A 20,940-nucleotide genomic window follows, 5' to 3' on the forward strand; every position below is an offset into this window, starting at 1 on the left:
GAAACATTGATTAACACTCATATTTTATCATAATATCTATATTAATTTGATTAGTATAGTCTTAAATCTTGAAAAATAATTTTGAAAATAAATAATTAATACTGAAAGTAAAACAAGAAAAATACAATTGTCTTTTCTTTCTATATTAAAAATGACAAATAAAAGTGAATAAAAAAGTTACTTTTATTTGACTAAAAATAAAATAGTAACAACCATTTATTTTGAAACGAAACGACGGAGTAAAGATTTTGGTCCCCATAGTCATCGATAAGCAGAAAAAAAGTAAAGAGTTTTTTTTTTTATGGAGTTTGGACAAAAGTCATGGGCCACCAATGGGGCCTTAGTTCATTTAACCTGATCCACCATCCCTGAGATCTCTCTTTCTCAGAAAATCTCTCCCCTTTTTCCTCACTCTCACACTCTGAACTCCGTGTTAAGGAATCTCACAGCACATACCGTCAGAATAACGTGACGCTAAACTCGCTCTCTTCCATGTGAGTATGGAGCATTTGAGTAGAATGCTAGCAAAAAAAAGTTGAAAATTCAGTTGAAATAGAGTCATTTTTCGGATTTTACGGAGAATTTTAAGGGGGAAAGAGGTTTGAATCAGTTTTGACGGTGAGGATTTTGGAGAATTGTTGTTTGTATGATGACGAAGACAAATGCTGAAACAACTGTGTTGAATCCTTGCATCATTTCTTTCGATCATAAGAGGTATACATACAGTCAGTTCGTTTTTCTACCTTTTCACGTTGTATTTCTGTTTGTAAATCGTTTTGATCCATTGTATGAAGCTGCTGGATTCTGGATCACACTTCACCGGACCAAACAAAAAAGGGAAAAAAAATGATGATATGTAGTGCTGAAAATGAACTTATTTAGATTAGGCATAATATATAAACAGATACTCAAATTTGCCCTGAGCTGACAAGTTAACACTACTACTTATGAAACGATCATCTGGAAACCTCTAAAATGTATGTGTATTGTGTGTCCATGAGACACTGTGAGCACAAGTTGGAGTGTTTAGTTGAAGTTGAGGTGTCTAGATGTGTGCAATCAAAGTTGAAGCGCTTAATTGCTAGATGAGGCGAAGTTTGAGTACTTGTTTATGTATTATGTCTTTAGATTATTGTAATTCTGTTTTGATATATGAGTTTAAAGTGAGTGTTGATTAGTATGACCGAGATTTGAAGTGTTGAATAGCAATTTTGAGTGTTTGGTGAAGCAGTGGATACTAACTGAGTGTTTTCTCGATAATTTGTGTTTACTAATTTTATCAGCTATTGCAGAAGCTGCTGGCTGGTAAACAATTGAACAAGTGAAGTGGCTAACAGTCGGTTGTTTTGTTCAATTAGCTTGCATTGTCTTATTTTGATTTTTATAAAGCTGTCATGAAACTTCTGAAAAAATAAATTCCTTTTAAAAAATAATGCTCAATTATGAAGAAATATCTAATTTAATGTATTTTTTTGGGAACTTCTTCTAATCAAGATTTTTGTTTCAATCAAGCTTTCTTCTAAAAGAGTTTTTGACCAATAACTATCAATATGAACAGGGATGCTTATGGATTCTCTGTACGGCCTCAGCATGTACAAAGATATCGTGAATATGCTAATATCTACAAGGTACTATCTTGTCATGATTACAGGTTTTAGTAATTAATGTCCTATTTATTGGTGAGAAGTTTGTGTAAAGTAGAGAGAAGGGATAGAAGAAAGAAGAGCATTCAACTAAACGAATTTTCATCCAACTAATTAGCCACACAAGAAGCAGAAAAAAACCCAGCTGAACGATGTTGAGAATCTTCCGTCCATTGTACTTCTACCACAGTTCTCAGCAACCATGCAAAAACTTTCTTTGATTTATAGAAAAAAATATTTTCTGATTGTTATAATCTGTTTGTGTTGTTTCTAGGAAGAAGAGGAAGAGAGGTCAGATAGGTGGAATGACTTTTTGGAACGTCAGGCAGAGTCTGCCCAATTGATCATAAATGGGGTGTCTGCAGACGGCATCTCCAGCAGACCTGATACTGGATCATTGTTGCAGAAGGCAAGCTCCTTTTCACAGAATGGAGATGAAGACAATAATCAAACCGTTGAAAAGCGTGGTTCTGAGGGTCATCTTGAAGGTGCAATAGAAAAGGATGATACAACAACCTCAGTTGTGAGAAAAACTCATCAGGCCCAAATATGGTCGGAGATCAGACCAACTCTACATGCCATTGAGGATATGATGAGCATTCGTGTAAATAAAAAGGTAAATTTGGCCAAAAATGAGCAAGACCGTGGTCTGCAGGAACATCCTCTTGCAGTTGAAGAGTCTGGTGCCACAAAAGGAGAATCTGAAGAGGACTCAGAAGACGAATTTTATGATTTAGAAAGATCAGAATCTATGGACAAATTAGATGTGGGTTCCATGCAAGATGTTTCTCTAAATGAAAATATTAGTCATTTGGCTACTAAATGTCAAGAGTCTTTACCATCTTGGAAAGAAGAACTGGAGTGTCTTGTTCAAGGTGGAGTACCCATGGCTCTCAGGGGAGAGGTTAGATAAAATGCTCAAAATCTTCTTATGGTGTTTCTCCTTGAGTTATCTGAGTTCATGCATCAGCTTTATTTGTATATTTTTGACACTTGCATCACAGCTTTGGCAAGCCTTTGTGGGTGTAAAGGCACGCAGGGTGGAGACCTATTACCAGGATTTGCTTGCTTTAGGCACTAAACCTGGTAATAATGCAGAGGATATAAGCACTGTATCAAAGGATGGAAGTTGTGTGGACTCAAGCATAGATACTGCATTTCTTCCTGAAAATTGGAGAGGGCAAATTGAGAAGGTCATTGAACATGCTACTTTTTTTTTCTCTTTCCAACATGCTACTTATCGACCTTTTTTTGCAGTAACCACAACATTTTATATAGCTGTTGGGTTAGTATCCATTTTGGCTTCAATCTTGCCTTGCTCTTTTGACACAGGATCTACCCAGAACATTTCCTGGACATCCAGCTCTAGATGAGGATGGAAGAAATGCTTTAAGGCGTTTACTTACTGCCTATGCTCGGCATAATCCCTGTGTAGGCTACTGTCAGGTAATTCTATTGCTAGTGGTCTCTTACTCTTTTTTGTGGGTGGTAGTGCCCGACTAAATATGTTTGCTTTGATGCTTGACATTTGGATGGACCATGTGGCGTAAGACTTGGCAAATCAAAAAATCATAAACTGGCTATCGATTGAGTTTTGGTATTAATTTATCGCCTTATTGGAGAGCTAGAAATATCTAGTGCCACATTTTTCTTTCTTGATTGATAACTGGTGCGAGGTTTTTTTCAGATATCTTTAGAGAAGATATAATGATAGTTGCTGAATTTTGTAATACTGCCCGAAGTATTCTTTGTCTTCAGTTGCTACATCACCAGTTTCTGATTGAATTTTATTTTACGGTGTCGTTTAGATTCTTCTTTGAAATCTTCTCGCAATCACATAACAAAAGTTAAGATGTGTTTTGGGAAGCACCACATAAATGTTTTTTTTAATAGTGTTACCGGATAAAATTTCAAATGATAGCTGCCCCGCATTGGAGCTTCTGAGAGTTAGTAATAATTGTAGCCTGACTGAAATGTTTTGCACATTCTTTTGAATGCCTATCACTATTACCTAACAGGGAACCAAAAGATCGTAAAAGAAAATCCGTGGGAGAACCTTTTTTCGAAAATTTTCTTACGAGTAAGATAGAACAGAAAGATATAAAGGGGGAAACTTTATATCATGATCGTAAACATGATGATACATTTCCAGTTCCATATGAAGGTCTTATTCTTTCAACTTGTGGTTCACCTGTCTGGGCAATACACAAGCTGTCTTTTTCTAAGTGGACTAGATTTTCTCAGGATCGTATCATTTACCCTTCGGTATTTCTCAGTTTTGCTCGTTTGATAATGCAGGCCATGAATTTTTTTGCTGGTCTGCTATTGCTTCTAATGCCCGAAGAAAATGCATTTTGGTATGTTTTGAACTTCATCTACATCTTGTTCTCCTAGATGGATGTGTCTTCAATTATGTTCTACAAAGGTGCTTCTCAGTAGTTTTCCGCTTCCAAAAGGAAGAGGTTATAATTGCAATTCAGAGTTGGAACAACTTTTGTGTTCTTTAATACCTTGTACTTTAAGAGTTTTATTTGGTCTGAAGTGCAAAATGTGTTTCACTCCTGTGGAATAAAAATGTTGATAAACTTACAGGACTCTAGTGGGGATTCTAGATGATTATTTTGATGGCTATTACTCAGAAGAGATGATAGAGTGTCAGGTGACAATCATGTTTTGCTTCTACTTGCTGCAGTTCACATAAATTGCATTGTGAGAAATATAAAGATCACAATTTTATTTGCTACACTCTCTCTCATCAGGTTGACCAACTTGTTCTTGAGGTGTTGGTGCGGGAGAAATTTCCAAAATTGGGTATGTCTCTTGTTCTCACTTTCTTAATTCAAGCTCATTTTCCAAATTTCTGTTGATTATATTGCTTGCCATGTGTTTTGACTTCCCAATTGATGCAACCGTGCAGTTAATCATCTTGATTACCTGGGAGTTCAGGTAGCATGGGTTGCTGGACCATGGTTCCTCTCCATATTTATGAACATGCTTCCATGGGAAAGTGGTCAGTTGGTTTATCTTGCCTTGAAAATTCTGATCTATAGTAAGGCTGGTATTACATATTTATAGGTTTTAAGCTGATGAGATGGTCAGTTTGAGGTCATTTGCCTGAACCTTCTTCTTGGCTCTTGAATTGTCTTACTGGTTATTTACCCCCTTTCTTATGTTTCTTTTTTGGTTTTAGTCCTCAGAGTCTGGGATGTACTTCTGTTTGAAGGAAACCGAGTGATGTTATTCCATACTGCACTTGCTTTGATGGAGCTTTATGGTAATTTTTTAAATTCATGAGAGTTGGAAAGTTTCTAAACATTGTGTTTACGCAAGCTTCTTTTCTTCTTTGCCATTGCTGTTCAATTCACTTGTTTGTGGAGCTCAAAAGTGATGTACTCATTTGTTATTCAGGACCTGCATTAGTTACCACAAAAGATGCAGGGGATGCAGTTACCCTGTTGCAGTCACTTGCTGGCTCCACATTCGATAGCAGTCAACTGGTGCTGACAGCCTGCATGGGCTATCAAAATGTTAATGAAGCTCGATTAGAAGAACTAAGAAATAAGCATCGACCAGCTGTGAAGGCTGCTGTTGAAGAGAGGTTCAAAGGACTTCGAGTTTGGAGGGACTGTCAGGGGTTAGCTTCTAAACTCACCAGTTTTGAGCATGATCCTGGATCTGTAATTGTTGGAACCACTGGAACAGATAAAAAAACTGATGAAGTGATGAATAGTGATGCATCTAGTTATGTGGATGAACTTCACATGAACCTTAATGGTAATGTGGAAACAGATTCTGCTCCAGATCTCCAAGAACAGGTAACTTCCTATTTTCCCATACATATACCATTGAAGCCTGTCTTTTCAACTTTTTGCACCTCTTTTCCTGATCGTCTTTTATAATTCCTGGTTTACCTGCTTTATCTTCTTTTTGCTTAAATGGGGACTTCAGAATTTGTTTCATACAATTATCTGGAATGGCAGAATGTACTGAAATTAATTCTTCTTTCCAGCAGTATAGAATTATTCATATAGAATATGTGCTCATAGGTGAAATTTGGATGGTCACTAACAAAGTAAGGATTTTGGAGCAAGATACTACTCCCTTTAAGTAAATACTGCTTTAAATGGGAAACTATGAATGAATTGCCTGATAAAGCAGAACTTGACTGGGCAGTGAGCTTGATGCCTTATTTTGAAGGGAACTTCTCCTGGTTAGGAATTTTTATTAGAAGGACTAAGGACTGTCCTTGAAGCAGGACCTTTAATTTTTCTTTACACCAAATCGATTTAAGCTTAGTTTACAAATCAATATGTACCTAAGGTCGGGATGTACGAACAAATTGAAAAAGAGCGGATAAATTGGAGTTCATAACTATTAGAGTTTTAGTGATGGGGATATATGCAACTTTTTACTTAAAAGTGATCTAGCGTGCTAATGTGTAAGTAGCTTGCTGCACCAAGAAAATGAACGTCGATTGAATTTCTAATGGTAAAGCATGCACAAGTTTTCTCCTTCTACTTTCTTTTTAAATTGTTTTCATTTCCCTCCACTCCCTTTCTTTATTATCCTTTATATTCCTACTTCCAACTCTATTTTTTTCGGTATTATTCTTTTTTGTTTCATTTCATTCTGAGTTTATACAAGTGTGCGAGTAAGTGATCAGTTGTTCTGGAAATCCTCAAAGTTATATTCCCAATATCTGAATATCATAACCTATTGTTTGAGTTGGTCATCCACAATTCTGATTTCCATCTATTTTGCATACATTGCTACATGACCTTAATCAGGTGGTCTGGCTGAAGGTTGAGTTGTCCAAGTTGCTGGAGGAGAAAAAATCTGCTGAACTCAGGTGCATATTTCGTGTGTTCATGCTACTTTATCTAGTGAGGCAATATTGTGCAGGTTGACTTTTCCCAAAACTAGTCCTGGGAGAGTTGGAGTTCCAGTGTTAGCTTCTCTTTCCTTTGTGTTCCTTAGGAATGAGCTGATTTTGAAACAGCTAAGTAACATACTTTTGGGTAAATTTTCAAAAATTTATGATCTATGCTACAATCAAGCTGTAACCTATATCTGAAGCCAAATGTTTTACTTCGGCTGCATCAACAATGACCTCTTTTTCATAATTTAAGTAAAAGGTAGAAGTGAAAAAAGAACTGAGGCCATGTCTCTGCCCTTTCTGCTCATCCAAATCCTGCCTCTTGTGATTTTCTACCACCGTTTCTCCTTATTCTTGTCCTTCCCGTAGCGCTGTCAAGATTCAGGTTTGGGGCAGTGAGACCAGATTATAACATGGGAAGGTGGTGCAAATTTAACTATTCAAAACGTAATTAGGTTCAGCTATAATTGTCTCAAGGGCGAGGGGGATCTCATCCCTGCCAGCGTCAAGCTCACTGAAAAAATTGCAAAAACTCTTATCCAAGAAACGGAAAATCATGATGTTTGCTGAGTGGCAGTTCAATTGTCCATTTAGGGAACCTGTTAAACTGTAGAAGGTTTCACTGAAGTTGAATATTTCTCAACTTCTGTTGCAAATCTAATTTGAGAGCTTTCAGAATGATGAAATCTTTTAACTTTTTGTGTGTATAGGAAGCTAAGGGAACTAGATCTCATATTGATTGGGGACTGATCCTTTTCCTCAATTTTTCCCATGTCCACAGAGCTGAGGAGTTGGAAACAGCGTTGATGGAGATGGTCAAGCAGGATAACAGGCGGCAGTTGAGCGCACGGGTACTTAAGATGCTGCATTATAAATCAATTATGTGCTTTCTTCAGAGCAGGAAATCATATCCCCAGCTCATCTCCTACCAAGTACCAACCCCCCAAAACAAAGGAAAAATAATAACCCAGCTGCCAGTCCATTCCTTCAAGCTTGCATTTATGCGCCTTTCCTGTTTATAGAGCTGCTCTAACATTTATAATTTCCTTCTGCTTACATTGATATCCCAGATTGAACCTCATTCCTGACAGTAAATACAACTTTCATCTTGAATATACACCTGAACCAGATTCATCGATAAATAACACAATGTACCATGAATCCTTTTGGCTTACTGTGAGTGTGACTATGTGCTTCCATACATCTTTTCGGTATGGATAGAAGACTTGAGGAATTTCTAGATGGTTAGCACAATAGACTGCATCACCATTACCTGCTGTGCATTTGGATTTAGAGCTTTTATATTTATTTGCTTTAGTCTTTTGTTACTCATATTCTGCTTCATAATATGTTGATTGCTTTTTGGCATATATCGTCTTCCTTTTCCTTGAGAAAATTGAATTTATCACAATTACATCTGAACATTGGCATTTTCTGTTGGACTCAGGTTGAGCAATTAGAAAGACAGGTTTCTGAGCTTCGAGAGGCCCTTGTTGCTAAGCAAGAACAAGAGAATGCCATGCTTCAGGTGACAATTTTTGTCACTTGTTTGATGATGCATTGTAACATTATCTCCTAATCTCTCTTTCTTTAAATTTTGGGTTTATCTATTTATTGTAGGTTTTGATGAGGGTGGAGCAAGAACAGAGGGTAACAGAAGATGCTCGTATATTTGCTGAACAAGAGGCAGCAGCTCAAAGACATGCCTCTCAATTGCTACAGGTTTCTTCTATGATCCAATTTTGTGGTGTAACATTTTGATTTCTAGTTCTTAATCTGGGAATTCTTACTCAGCCGGATTCTTTGTGATTTTCTTCTCAAACCTATCTAGTTCATGATTTCATGCTTGATGGTGGAATTTGAATTGAAAATATGACATTTGTTGGCTGATATATTGAACATCCTGCGTGTCATTGCAACAACCTGCAGGAAAAGTATGAAGAAGCCATTGCTTCCCTTGCTGAGACAGAAAAGAGGGTGGTTATGGCAGAATCGATGTTGGAGGCTACCTTACAGTACCAATCTGGACAAGATAAAGTACTACCCTCTCCAAGGTATATATGCATACTTACATGTTCTAATTTTGTTGTGTTATTAAACACTATGCCCTGGTGATCGTGGTGTTATTTACTCCACCTGCTTCATTGGTTGCCAAAGGACAATACATGCCTATGTATGTAGTAATAAGAAAAACATACCGCCTTCATTAATGCATAGCTTGTATTTTGTCTAACATGGAAGAATATGTTCTTTTATAGATCTACGCAGCAAGTTTCATCTCCTGTAGGGGGCAACCAAGAATCATCACTAGAGATACCTGCTAGAAAGATCAGTTTGCTCTCAAGACCGTTTGGACTTGGCTGGCGTGACAGCAACAAGGTATGTCCTAAAGTTTCTCCAATTTAGGGATGAAACCTAGTTGATTGGGTCATCACCTCTCTAGCAGTTATTAGACATCACATGTGCACTTGTAAGACTGCCAGACTCCTCCAGCCTACACGATTTTTGATAGATATATAACTAAATACTAATGAAATCGTCATATATTTCCTACTTTCTTGTGTAATATATCCATGTAACACATACGTAATTCCAAAGTGCAAAAGAAGTTTGGGATGCAATTATCCCTTTTAAAGAATTAGCATTTGATAGTATTACCGCAGATTATCTTACAGAAAAGTTACATAACCCCAGTCCCTCATATGTGGTTGAAGTTGTAGTAGTAGTATGACTTACGTAAAACAACATACCCAGTGTAATCCCACAAGCAGTGATGCACCCCTACCTTAGTGAGGTAGATAGGTTGTTTTCAATAGACCCTCAACTCAAAAGAAAAGTTTCAACAAATCATAATTGCAATAATATGACAATAAAATAACAAGATACAAAGCAGATGAGACAACATATAGTAATATACACTGAAAAATATATAAGTTTTCTCGTTTCTTTGTTCCTTAACAGCCAAACTGACGGGCTGGTTCTAATATCTGGCATAAAAATAATTGAGTGAAACAGGGGAAGCAGGCCGAGGAGGTTAATGACACCAAAACTGTGAATGAGGAGCAGAAGGAAATAAATGATCATCAGTTCGAGAAGAAAATACAAGAGGCCTAAAGATGCAGATTCATATAATGACGCCAAATGTCGAATGCCCTCAATATTGGTCACTATATTTTTATAATAGAGGTGATAATTTTTGTATTCAGTTGCTTATTCATTAAAGTAAGACAATAATCAGTAAAATGGTGTAAAGAAAAAAAAGGGCATTTGGGTTACTGTATTTGTAAAATCATTCTCAATCTTATGTATTCCTCCCTTCAATTGTAAATCGTGCTGGGTGCCCAAGTTGTACAATCACTTGATGACAAAGTATGGAAGAATTTACTAGTCCCCTCACCTCCACCCCGTTAATGCTTATACTATAGCAATTCTCTATTATTATAATTTTTCGACAAAGGGTTCGAATGAACATGTGTTTCCACACCTGTAGGGAGATACAGCTCTTACACATATTCATCCGTACAGACTATTTACAATGCGAAACATACTTATATGTAAAAAAATACTTGTCTTAAATCTCAACCCATAATTATAAAAATATAATAAGATCATGTAAAGAAAAACTTCAAAGGTTGAAACCTTCAAGTTTGGCCTATGGATAGTTTTCAGTTGTAGGAAAGAAAGAGGCAAAAGAGAACTAGGTAGCCCTCGTGTCATAGTTAGGGGTTAGCTAATGTGATTGTTCGTGAGCTTCAAACATTTTTTTTTTTGGTATTTTGTGAAGCTTACCCCCTTTCTTCTTTAATTTTCAAGATAATTACCTGAACTATTACCTTCTCTTTATATTAAAACACACCTCAATGTTGAGATAATCTACACGCGCTAGCTATGGATTGAGATGGGTTTTAATACAAGTTTAGATGGGTAAAAAGAGAGAACAATGAATAGTTGAGATACAAAAATCACAAAAAGGTGATAATTTAGGTAATTTAGGCATCCACCTCAAAGCAATCATTGTTCCATGAAAATATGAATGGGTCGGATATAGCATTACCCATTATGAATCCACTCATATGCCAGCACTAAGAACCATTAATATGACGAAAAATTGCATTAAAAACACCGCTTGCTTTGCCACACAAGGGACATCGTGATAAGGGGAGAGAACAAAAATGAACAAAGAAAAAAGAAACGAAAATGAGAAGCACACACAAATTACTACAAGCAATATTGTATATAAATCATACATAGCGTACATTAGAACATTGCATTTCTAAGTTGAAGGATATCATCAACTCCCATATAATTAGTGATTTGGAGATGATATAATCTCATCTATTATTCCATCCTGCCATCATCCTCAGAAATGCCATCACCTCTGTGTCTGCAAAATTCAGTACAAGTTGAGATACCACTCAATTTGCTGGACAGTAATTTAAAGGATGACAAACGACGGAGACATCAACAAAAGGAAAAACTACTCTATGAATGTTTTTCAAGAACTTCCGCAGCTTATCATCAGTTCTTGGCAATCACTTATCACGATGATATACTTGAACTTCCCATGACACTCATGTAACAAACTTCTACTCAACAACAACATACCCAATATGATCCCACAAGTGGGGTCTGGGAATGGTAGGGTGTACACAGACCTTACCCTTACCTTGACATGTAGATGTAACAAACATCTACTCTATCAAATAAAATGGGAGGACTTTGCAAGCATAGTAATGTCTTTGAGGGGAGCACTTAAAAAACATGATTTTTTTGGCACTATAATCCACAAAAACTGAGGACTCATTACAAGCCAACAGATAATTACATTATAACCAAATATGTAATTTAAGTCCTTTGAGAGTTTAAACACTGACCGCCATGAAGTGGTAAGGTTCCGAGCTTTTCTGTCCAATTGAAGGTTTTCTAAGGCAGATGAGGCAAGCATTACATCTTGCGAAAGCTCTTCATTTTCATATCTCCAGTTGTATTCATCTTTCCTATATCCGGATATAGATGAACCTGCCCTTCTGTCTAGAAACTCAACAATATCAAAAATTCATGCTACGGGAATTAACTGCCAGAAAGGGGGAGGGCCAGCTAGACTACTTACCAGATGACTGCGCAGCAGAACCTGGCCTGTGACGTAAAATGGTTCCAAGTCAATTTTAAATCCAAACAAAAGAGTAAAAGAAGTGATAATATTTTATATGTTAACCTTCCCAACGGAGGTAACCCGCCGGCAACTGAAGATGAAGAAGGCTTCCTAACATTCCTAGCTTCAGTGTTGGACAGAGATCCAGCACCCTTTGCTTGAGAGAAGTTCTGGGAAAAAATAAAACAAAATTAGAAACATTACTTACTATTATTTCTAGTAGACACGCTTTTGCATACTGACCCACATAGTACAGGAAACTGTTATTTGCAAATACTATAATAAAATCATTTACACAAATTAACACCTCCAACCATCTGGAATAACAGCAACAACACAGCCAGAACATTGGAGATCCCAAAAGCAGAACAACAATTAGTTACTACCAACTAAGTTTCTATATCAATTTTTACATATTGATACACTTTTTTTTATACATGTCAATCAATAACTAACGTTTATATGTCAAACCTCGTATTTCAAGAATCCTTCAAGAACATCCAAAAGCAACGGTGCACTGTCACCATTCCTGTTAAGATCATATCCATTCTTGCTGCTGAATTCTTTTAGCTCAGATTTCCATGACTCCTTTGGCTGCACAATCACACAATGGGTTCTTTGTATTTAAAACTAAATATTGACAAGACTTTGTGAAAGGTATTATAAACTCACACCGGAGAGCACAGTACATGATTACCAAGTTACACTCTGGCAAATACACCTTAAGTGTGTGGTTTAATTGAGCCCAATCCAAATATTCACATATAAGTGCAGTTAGTAGCCTTCCTGCACACAGAACAATCAAACTGTTAAAATGAATAAGCAAAGTGATCTACTATTCGAGGATCAAGGATGTATTAAATTTTAACACTTCTTAGACCTAAAACACAACTATGTTGATGCATTGATCATAAGATGTACGGACTGCAAGAAGAGGTACATTATCATCCCAGTTAGATTCAATTAAGACATGTCTAGAAACCTTTGAGAAAATTCTAAAGTAACCAGAGAAGTTTTACTTCAAGGGGTATAGCCCTCAAAATTTAGTATTTTTTTGTAAATGATGTTGCTTTTTGTATATTCAGATAAGACATTCTTTATGAAGTTGCCAAGACCATATAATAAGAATCCATTCCCCCAACCAATGTGAAATACTCTACACACCCTCGCATGCCCAGCTAGATATTTGGAGCACTGACAATATAATGAGGGCCAAACAGTGAGTAAACCAAGAATAGTTATGAGTTTGGCTTAAGAATGTGAAGGAAAAAGAGGTTTTGGGAATATATTTTAAGCATGATTTAAATAGTGTTTAAAAAGCAATCAAAAAGAGGGAAAGAAACACTAAAAGATGGAATGAACACATTTCACTAGTTCTCTGACATAAAATGCCAAAAGTTGAAATATTAGACTATGTAGGGGTTTAGTAGTTAATTTAGGGCTTAGTAGTTAAGGAGAAAAGATATATTGTCAAGTACTAAACATATTATTATCATGCTCCCAGACATTTGCATTTCAATTTCAATATGTTTACCTGAGATAAATCAAAGATTATTTACCGTTTAGACATGGAAGAAAAAATGTACTCTCTAGTATTTTCTCCAAGACTTTTTAGTGTCTTGGAAACATTAAATTTGATATTGGAGATTGTAATTTGTTTTGGATATCTTATTTCATCACAAAATACAAACTAAATGAATCTGAAACAGGAAAGTAACATATTTGTTGGGAAAGCAAAAGGTGTAGCCATCTGCAAGTTAGACATAGGTTTATCAGGAGTGAGATTCACAGAATCAGATCCTAAAAAAGATATTGAATTTCTAGGTCTGAAGAGCTGGCAGAGGTTGTTCAACCAAATGTCAATCCAGACAACAGATTGTGACTTTTAATAGACGGTCTGCTGCAGTATATGAAAACAACTCAGCTTTCTGATATATATTACCAAAGTCGATAAAAATGTTCTAGAGAAGATAAGTATGTCTCCTTCCATCTTTAACACAAAAATTTGCAATGATTTAAGCAAAAGACCAACAAAAAGGACAAAAATAAAAAATGACCTGAAGGTGAGTTATGGAGTTGTTTTGCCTGATCATTGCAGCTACCCAATAGCGCAGGAGGCAAGGTTTCATCCTTCTCAATTACCCTATCCTCGTCTTCAATTGCCTCAAAAACGCTTGCTCTAAGTTCAGCCTACAAATTGTCACACCATAAAAATATGTAAAATTTGAAAAATATCTTATACAGAATACAATCTACAACAAGAAAAGAATGACCCAATTCAAAGGAAGCAAATGTGATCCAACAATTAGAGATCATCAGTTTGTAGTTTTTACTACAATTATGTAGCTAAAGGATGAAAACAACATGTTAGACTAGATCAGTTCACTGCAAGAATAGGCTTTTTGTACAAATGGGTTCCTTTCTTTTTGTTTTTGTATAGGGGAACCCCTGATCATGTAATCACAAGCATTGTCTTAGTGCTTGGTTATTGTTATTTATAAAATAAAAATACAATTCCAAATACATCCTCCTTTCATGGATTCTACAATCCACACTATCATTGAAATAATAAAGAGTTGCGCATTGAGAACCATGAGGTCTCAAGTTCGAATTCTAGAGGCGGCAAAATAGTACTCCCTCCGTCTCAATTAAAGTGTCTTACTTTCCTTTTTGGTCTGTCCCGAAAAGAGAGTCTCTTTCTGTATTTAGTAAGTTTTCCAATTCCAACATCCTCCATAGAACGTTTCAGAACACAAGATTTAAAAGTACTACATACATCTTTTTAAGTTAAAACCACAAAATTCAAATGTTTCTCTTGCTTCATAAACTTCGTGCCCAATCAAACTAACACACTTATGAGTCGTTTGGTTAAAAACAAGTTATCTCGAGATTAATTATCCCGGTATAAGTTATTCCACCATGTATATGAGATAACTTATCTCATCACTAAGGTATAGATAGTGGAATAAACAATCCAAGGATTACCTACCTCCAACTAAACACAGTATAAAATAATACTGCATTTTCTCCTGAGATTATTAATTATTATATCTTATAACTCCCACCAAACACCTCCTTAAAGAGCCGGAGGGAGTAGGTAACTATTTCCATGCATTTGGCGGAGTTACTTGGTACTTGAAATGAGTCAAGCTGCTCATAAGCTGGCTCGGACACCGCGATTAAAAAAAAAAAACTTAAAAACTAGAAATATCATAAAGCATTGATACGTATTAACCAGATCGGATCCTAAGATCATTCTACGTCAAAAAATAAATAAATTATAAACAAATACATTTAAAAAATGAAAATGTAGAGGAGAAAAGGGGTTAATTACTCGGATCTTAGCGAGTACGCCTTTCTTCTCTAGGGTTCGTGTAACGAGGGTTTTGAGGTCCATCATTTCTCTAGTATAATCGTCCATTTCTTCAGATTCTTCTTCTTCTGCTGCTGCTGCTTTGAGAGGGGCTCTGTACAGTTTGGTAGAAGTAGAAATGCTTGCTCTTTGCTTCTCTGCTGTATTCGAATGGCTTTTTCTCTTCTCTTCTCGGAGAAGACAAGTTCGTTTTTGCCCTGTTTGTATTTGAGAGATTATTTGGTTTTGTTAGTAGTATATACTATATAATGATGAAAAATATATTTGAATAATAGTGTTTTTGCGAGTTTATTTTCTGAATTATTATAGGTGTTTGTGGATTAATTAGAAGTGTACGAAATTAATGAATTAGTTATCATATGAATGAAATTTTATGCCAAATTAATGTCTTTAGTCGATTATATTTAAATAATACTTAATCTAGTTAATATTGAGGATTATTTTTTAAAAAAATCAATAATAATTTATGTAGAAGATTCAAAATATAAAATTCACCAAAAAAAATGATTTTTATCTCAAAATTATTTATGCTTGTCCAGCGTACCAAATAACAGCTAATAAACATGCTATGAAAGTAAAGATAACTATCACATCTCTTAAATTTTGAGCCTAAAAATAAAATAAATCATGTTAAAAGACCTTTTTTCAATAGGTGCTATATGATTCGAATTTAAATTAATTGACATTTCAATATAAATATCATGAGTGCAAAACCAAAATAAATCGTTAATGAAAGTACGAAAGTAAAAGTTATTTGATATATTTACACCAAATTAATAATTGCATGTTATTTGTTTGTATACACTATATATAATCACTTAATTATAATTATTTAATGTATACTATTATCTTAAAATCACTTGAATTCTCGTTATATATGCTATTTAAAGAAGGATTCGGCCACAAAAATTTATTACAAGACATCTAATATACACACACACATATATATATATAAAATTCGGAATTGGATTTGTGATGTCTAGGTAATAAACGCTATTACTATTTTAAAATTTAAATATATATCTTTTGGACTTGATTCTAAGTTTAAATACTTTTAAATTTTAATATTAAAAGTTGCAATTTATAATATTTTATACAGTCCTTTAATATCTAAATTTCATATTATAAAATCATTGTCCTAATTACGATAGAAATTTTTGTCATTTCTAGATTAAGATTTATAGTTTTTGATCCATTTTGTTGGTTTTATAATGTAAAATAATTTAATTTTGTTGATTATTTGGAATGAATACCACAACAATGAAGTCCAAGCAATTCCAAGGTGGAACAAGGCAAGAAGAGTTGGAAACTGAGGGTTGAGAGTAATACTTTATTCTGTCTCATATTAGTTGTCAACTTGTCTTTTTTTTTTTTTTAGAGTTAAATTTTGCGAAGTAATAAAAATTGTATTCAGTGTGAGAAGATTGTCCATACTGTATAAAAGAATATTATATTAAAAAATAATTAGTTACTTCTATTGTTAAACTAGTAAATCTTTGTAGAATTGTATGTATTCAAAAATTTATAATAACATGTAATTGCAAGTATGTATTCATTAGATACACGATTTATTAACGTAGCGCCTTAGAATGTACCAATACCTTGTTTATGAACAATGATTTTGCTTATTTGGTAAAATTGTATAAAAGTTGAGAAATTTTGATAGTTTTAACAGATTGTGGAGCTTTTATATTTATGAGAAAAAAATATAATTTAAAAAACTCAAATTACATATTTAAACAAAATTTCAACGTCAAATAATAAATCACGTCCAAACCAGTCCTTAGTCGTAGTGAGCAATGATGGCACAAATCATGTAGGAACAGAGTACAATGTCTTCATAATGAGAAAGGACTTAAAAAGGCAGTAACAGAATTCTGTATTACAGCCTCCAGTTCAATACTGATCATTTTTTATGATACACATTACAACAACAATAAAGCATATCCAGTGTAATCCCACGAGTAGGGTCTGAGAAAGGTGGTGTGTGCGCAGACCTTAACCCTACCAAAGGTAGAAATGTTGTTTCTGATAGGCTCTCATCTCTCAGATCAAGTAAAGCATTTCAAAGCAGGTCATGATACACATTAATGAAACTGAAATACCTACAGAGCTTCATAAGTGAAGCTTTGTGAAAAAAGTTCGCCGTTCATCTAAGATAAGTTAGATAGGCAGAAGGAAATTTACTCCTTCTACACAAATCAATGTTGTAAAGATATGACATCTATGTCCAACTCAACCCCAAAAGTTAGCTCACGTGGGGAGGATTACCCAAGTCCATATAAGCAGACCACCACTCCATTCCCCCACAACCAATGTGGGAATCTGTCAATGAGATACAACGGATTTGTACTAAAACTTAAGCATCAGAACTCTAGAGAAGTCCTCAAAATTATACTCACAGCACAAATATTATATGTTGAGATGAAACTTCAATCGAGAGTTGAAACAGAGTTTAGTGCATGAATGGCAAGTCAAACAAGAACCAACAGAATAACCTAACAGAAGGCGGAACTATTCTAAAAAAAAAAGAATATTTGGGGAAGGAAGTGCGGTCATTTTCAGGTGGAGTTGCTATGGAGGAGAATCTCAACATCAAAGATATACCCTGAGACATGAAATTTCTTTTGTTGCAGAAGAGCAGTGAAAGGAGAGTTCATATAGTAAAGGCCGGATGAACCGATGGTCATCAACATTTTCTTGGTTTTCCGGCTATTGGCTAAAACAAAACAACAAGCAGCATAGTGCAAAGGTAAGATCTCTTCACCAGCATTTCAGACTAGGCCTTTGCTTATGCTGATTTCTCATATTAGCATCAGAATGTTCAAAAGTAATAAGTAATACTGATAACTTGTGATTAGTTCCTTGTCTTCACATTTTGACGGAATAATCTTGCCCTATTTTAGACGTGAACCATCAGTAGACCTGTGCATCTCATAGAGCAAAAAGTCCCATTATGTAGTGGGGAAGTAAATCTTTGGTATCATCAAGAATGGTAGAATATCCTTGCACACCTAGTACTTTGTTATGTCTAAACCTACAAAAAGGCATACTTATCTCAAATTGTTGTCTGCAACAATAAACCTGACGCCTATCTGTGCAGCCATTTAGAAGAATCCAAATCTCCAAAGTCTTCAACAGAAACTTATTCTCAACAATGGTCAGGTATGTTCTGACATAGAATAAAACCAAAAGTTTCCTCACTTACTGAAAATGATTTAGCTTTTAACGTTTGATTAACCATCTGGAGAATCCAAATCCCTGGAGCCTCTAAAGGTCGTAGCTTTTCCAAAGCAGAAGTATAGGCATGCTTTGACATAGGAAAAAATGCAATCTTGTTCATCCATTCAAAATCAGATGGCTTAAGTGCCAGATCAATGTCATTGCTTCCTTGTCCTCCTAATAATATCTCTCAGAGGCCTTTAACTAATTCCAGTCAACAACATTGAAGTTCTAAAATAATTTTATTCACCGACTATAACAACTAGTCCATCCTTTCCCCAAACAAAAGGCACTGAACTTATTTCTAAAGAGAAATCATCCACCAGATTATAGCCACGCAAAACTAAAGTAAGTTTTGAAATGCTGAAAGGGGAAAAGAGGAGATAAAGGACTGAGTGACAAAGCCAGAAGATTCAGCCCTTTCAGTTACAAAGTGGAATATGTGTCTCATAAGAGGTAGGATTGCTGTTGCTGCTTCTTTTTTTTAAAAAATATTCTACCCTATTTTACTACATAGGAAGGGGAGAGTTTGGTACAATGGCAAGAGTTGCTGCCCAATTCACCAAGAGGTCACGGTTTAAGCACAGAAACAACCTTTTGCAGAAATGCAAACTAAGGTTGCTAACAATAGATGCAATGTGGTCCGGCATTTCCCAACAACAACAACATACCCATAGAAATCCCACAAAGTGGAGTATGGGAAGGGTAGAGTGTATGCAAACCTTACCTATACCCAGTGGAGGTACAAAGGCTGTTTCCAAAAGACCCTCAACTCAAGTGAACTAAATTAAAGTACTAATGAAAAGGGAAAACGACAGTAAGGAAAGCATGACAACTAGTAATAGTTAAGCACTGCAGAGGATACATGCAAGGAACAATAACATCAACAATATAGTGCGATCATCTAAATATAATAAACAACCGATGGCAACATGTAACAAAAGCAAGAAACTGCATGAATAAAGCTACAGTCCTCCAGCCTACCACCAAAGCCCAAACTCCTCAAATAGTGAGAGCTTAGTGTACCGAGCTGCACTTTTCATGTTTGACAAATATAGTGAGCTGGAGCAGGAAGACAAACTATTTCTTGGTTCAGTGATAATGGAAAGTGCAGACAGTACATTCCACAGACACAAATCCTCTCAAACAGTCATGAAGTAATCCAGTTAATTATCCGCCAAATACAAGGACACTAATTAGAACAATTGGCAAAGGATTAATTCATTCTACCAAAAACATAAAATTTACAAAATTCCATCTTTCAGAAAAATTTCAAATATTGAACCAAATTGACAATAACATTAACTTACCATATCCAAGAACTACAACAAAATTATTGACTTCCACCTTCTTCCTCCTCCAATTTCTTTACATAAGCCTTAAGCACCATAACCAAATTCCTTGCTGGAGCTTGAATAGTCCCAACAACAGCTGAAGCCGGTCCTTTCAAAGACCCAAGAAGCTGTGAATAAATCTCAGCTCTTGTAGGCAAATTCTCAAGCACCTTAAACTCATCAGGTCCATAAAATTTCCCTTCAAAAACCCCACCAGTAAAATCATTCTCTTCCAATTTCTTCTCCCTTAGAAAAGTCCTATAAGGTTTCAAAGCAGCTGGGATTTCTTCACTATGAACAAATAACCAAGCATTCATTCCTTTCATACATGGTTTCAATGCTTCCCATTTTGTCCCTTCAATTGCTTTAAGTACCAATGTGTTCTTAGCAACAAGAAGCTTTGTTGTTTCTGGGAGTTGAGCCCTTAGATCTTGAAATTGCTTAACTGTTAACCCCTTGTAACTGATTCCAGCTAAGAGATAACAATCTTCAAGCTGCTGCTTCACTGTTTCGACTGTTTCTTCTTTCTTGGTTCTGCTAATGGCTGAACGGATAGTTAGAGTTCTGGATTTGGGTTTGAGGTGAGAATTGGATTGGGGGATTATGAAGGGATTGTTGAAGTGGGATTTCACGGAAAATGGGTAAGAGTGAGAGGAAGAGGAAGGTAAGCTGAAGAGAGCAGCCTCCATTGATGATAGCTTGAGAATTGGATTGCCTTATCTTTTGTGCTAAGATAGAATTTTGGGGTATTTCATGAACTTTATGTTTTTGAAAATATTTATGTCATACCAAACAAACCATTAAAGAACCTAAGGCAAGGTAGGTGTAATATTTGCGTATATTTTACCGTTTTTAAATTAGAAGTGGTTTGATACGAGGGATAAAAGATAATAATTTGATAAAATTCAAAACCCTTTAATCTTATGTTTAACTAGGTAATTTGCTCGCGCTTCGCGCGGTCATAAATAATTGCATTGATTATTGAACTTGCAAAATAGTTCTTTACTAATATCCATACATTAAAAATAATAGTAAGTTCTTAAAAAACTATTAGCAATATTTCAACATGAATCTGATTATTGTCATTATCACATAACTCAAGAACCTCTAATGAATGAATTATTCACGAAATAATAAATCATTGAATCTTTAATCAACATTAAAATGAAAATAAAGAAGACAATAAGAATATATAAAAAGGCATTTCATAAGAAAAAAAATACATTTAAGTTGCATAGATTATACAATCGGGATATTTGTCTCAGGAAAAAATTAAAAAAATTGTTAACAGATTCAAAAACAAAATTATGCTTGAACATGAAAGCAATTTTAATTTTTGA

At 35.3% G+C, this 20,940-nt stretch overlaps 3 protein-coding genes across 3 annotated transcripts; 1 reads left to right on the forward strand and 2 right to left on the reverse strand.

The window, feature by feature from the left end:
- The first annotated feature begins 401 nt into the window (after positions 1–401).
- Positions 402–9,888, forward strand: LOC125818672 (uncharacterized). The gene is made up of 18 exons (XM_049498183.1): positions 402–714; positions 1,559–1,628; positions 1,918–2,547; positions 2,648–2,836; positions 2,976–3,089; positions 3,942–4,000; positions 4,236–4,302; positions 4,403–4,454; positions 4,561–4,653; positions 4,834–4,917; positions 5,052–5,458; positions 6,431–6,492; positions 7,301–7,370; positions 7,967–8,047; positions 8,140–8,241; positions 8,449–8,573; positions 8,778–8,898; positions 9,535–9,888. The coding sequence occupies exons 1-18, from the start codon at positions 647–649 to the stop codon at positions 9,631–9,633; spliced, it is 2,493 nt and encodes an 830-aa protein (XP_049354140.1). The 5' UTR covers positions 402–646; the 3' UTR covers positions 9,634–9,888.
- Positions 9,889–10,713: 825 nt separating this feature from the next.
- Positions 10,714–15,268, reverse strand: LOC125818702 (protein TONNEAU 1a-like). The gene is made up of 8 exons (XM_049498213.1): positions 15,006–15,268; positions 13,729–13,861; positions 12,369–12,457; positions 12,143–12,265; positions 11,735–11,841; positions 11,630–11,655; positions 11,394–11,550; positions 10,714–10,903 (listed from the first exon to the last, which is right to left on the reverse strand). The coding sequence occupies exons 1-8, from the start codon at positions 15,090–15,092 to the stop codon at positions 10,858–10,860; spliced, it is 768 nt and encodes a 255-aa protein (XP_049354170.1). The 5' UTR covers positions 15,093–15,268; the 3' UTR covers positions 10,714–10,857.
- Positions 15,269–19,396: 4,128 nt separating this feature from the next.
- On the reverse strand, positions 19,397–20,363 carry LOC125818731 (50S ribosomal protein L10, chloroplastic). The gene has a single exon (XM_049498244.1). The coding sequence runs from the start codon at positions 20,287–20,289 to the stop codon at positions 19,600–19,602; it is 690 nt and encodes a 229-aa protein (XP_049354201.1). The 5' UTR covers positions 20,290–20,363; the 3' UTR covers positions 19,397–19,599.
- Positions 20,364–20,940: the final 577 nt, after the last annotated feature.

The sequence above is a fragment of the Solanum verrucosum genome, unplaced genomic scaffold (assembly GCF_900185275.1).
Source record: "Solanum verrucosum unplaced genomic scaffold, falcon-dt-bn FXZP01000252.1, whole genome shotgun sequence".
Taxonomy (NCBI): Eukaryota; Viridiplantae; Streptophyta; class Magnoliopsida; order Solanales; family Solanaceae; genus Solanum; species Solanum verrucosum.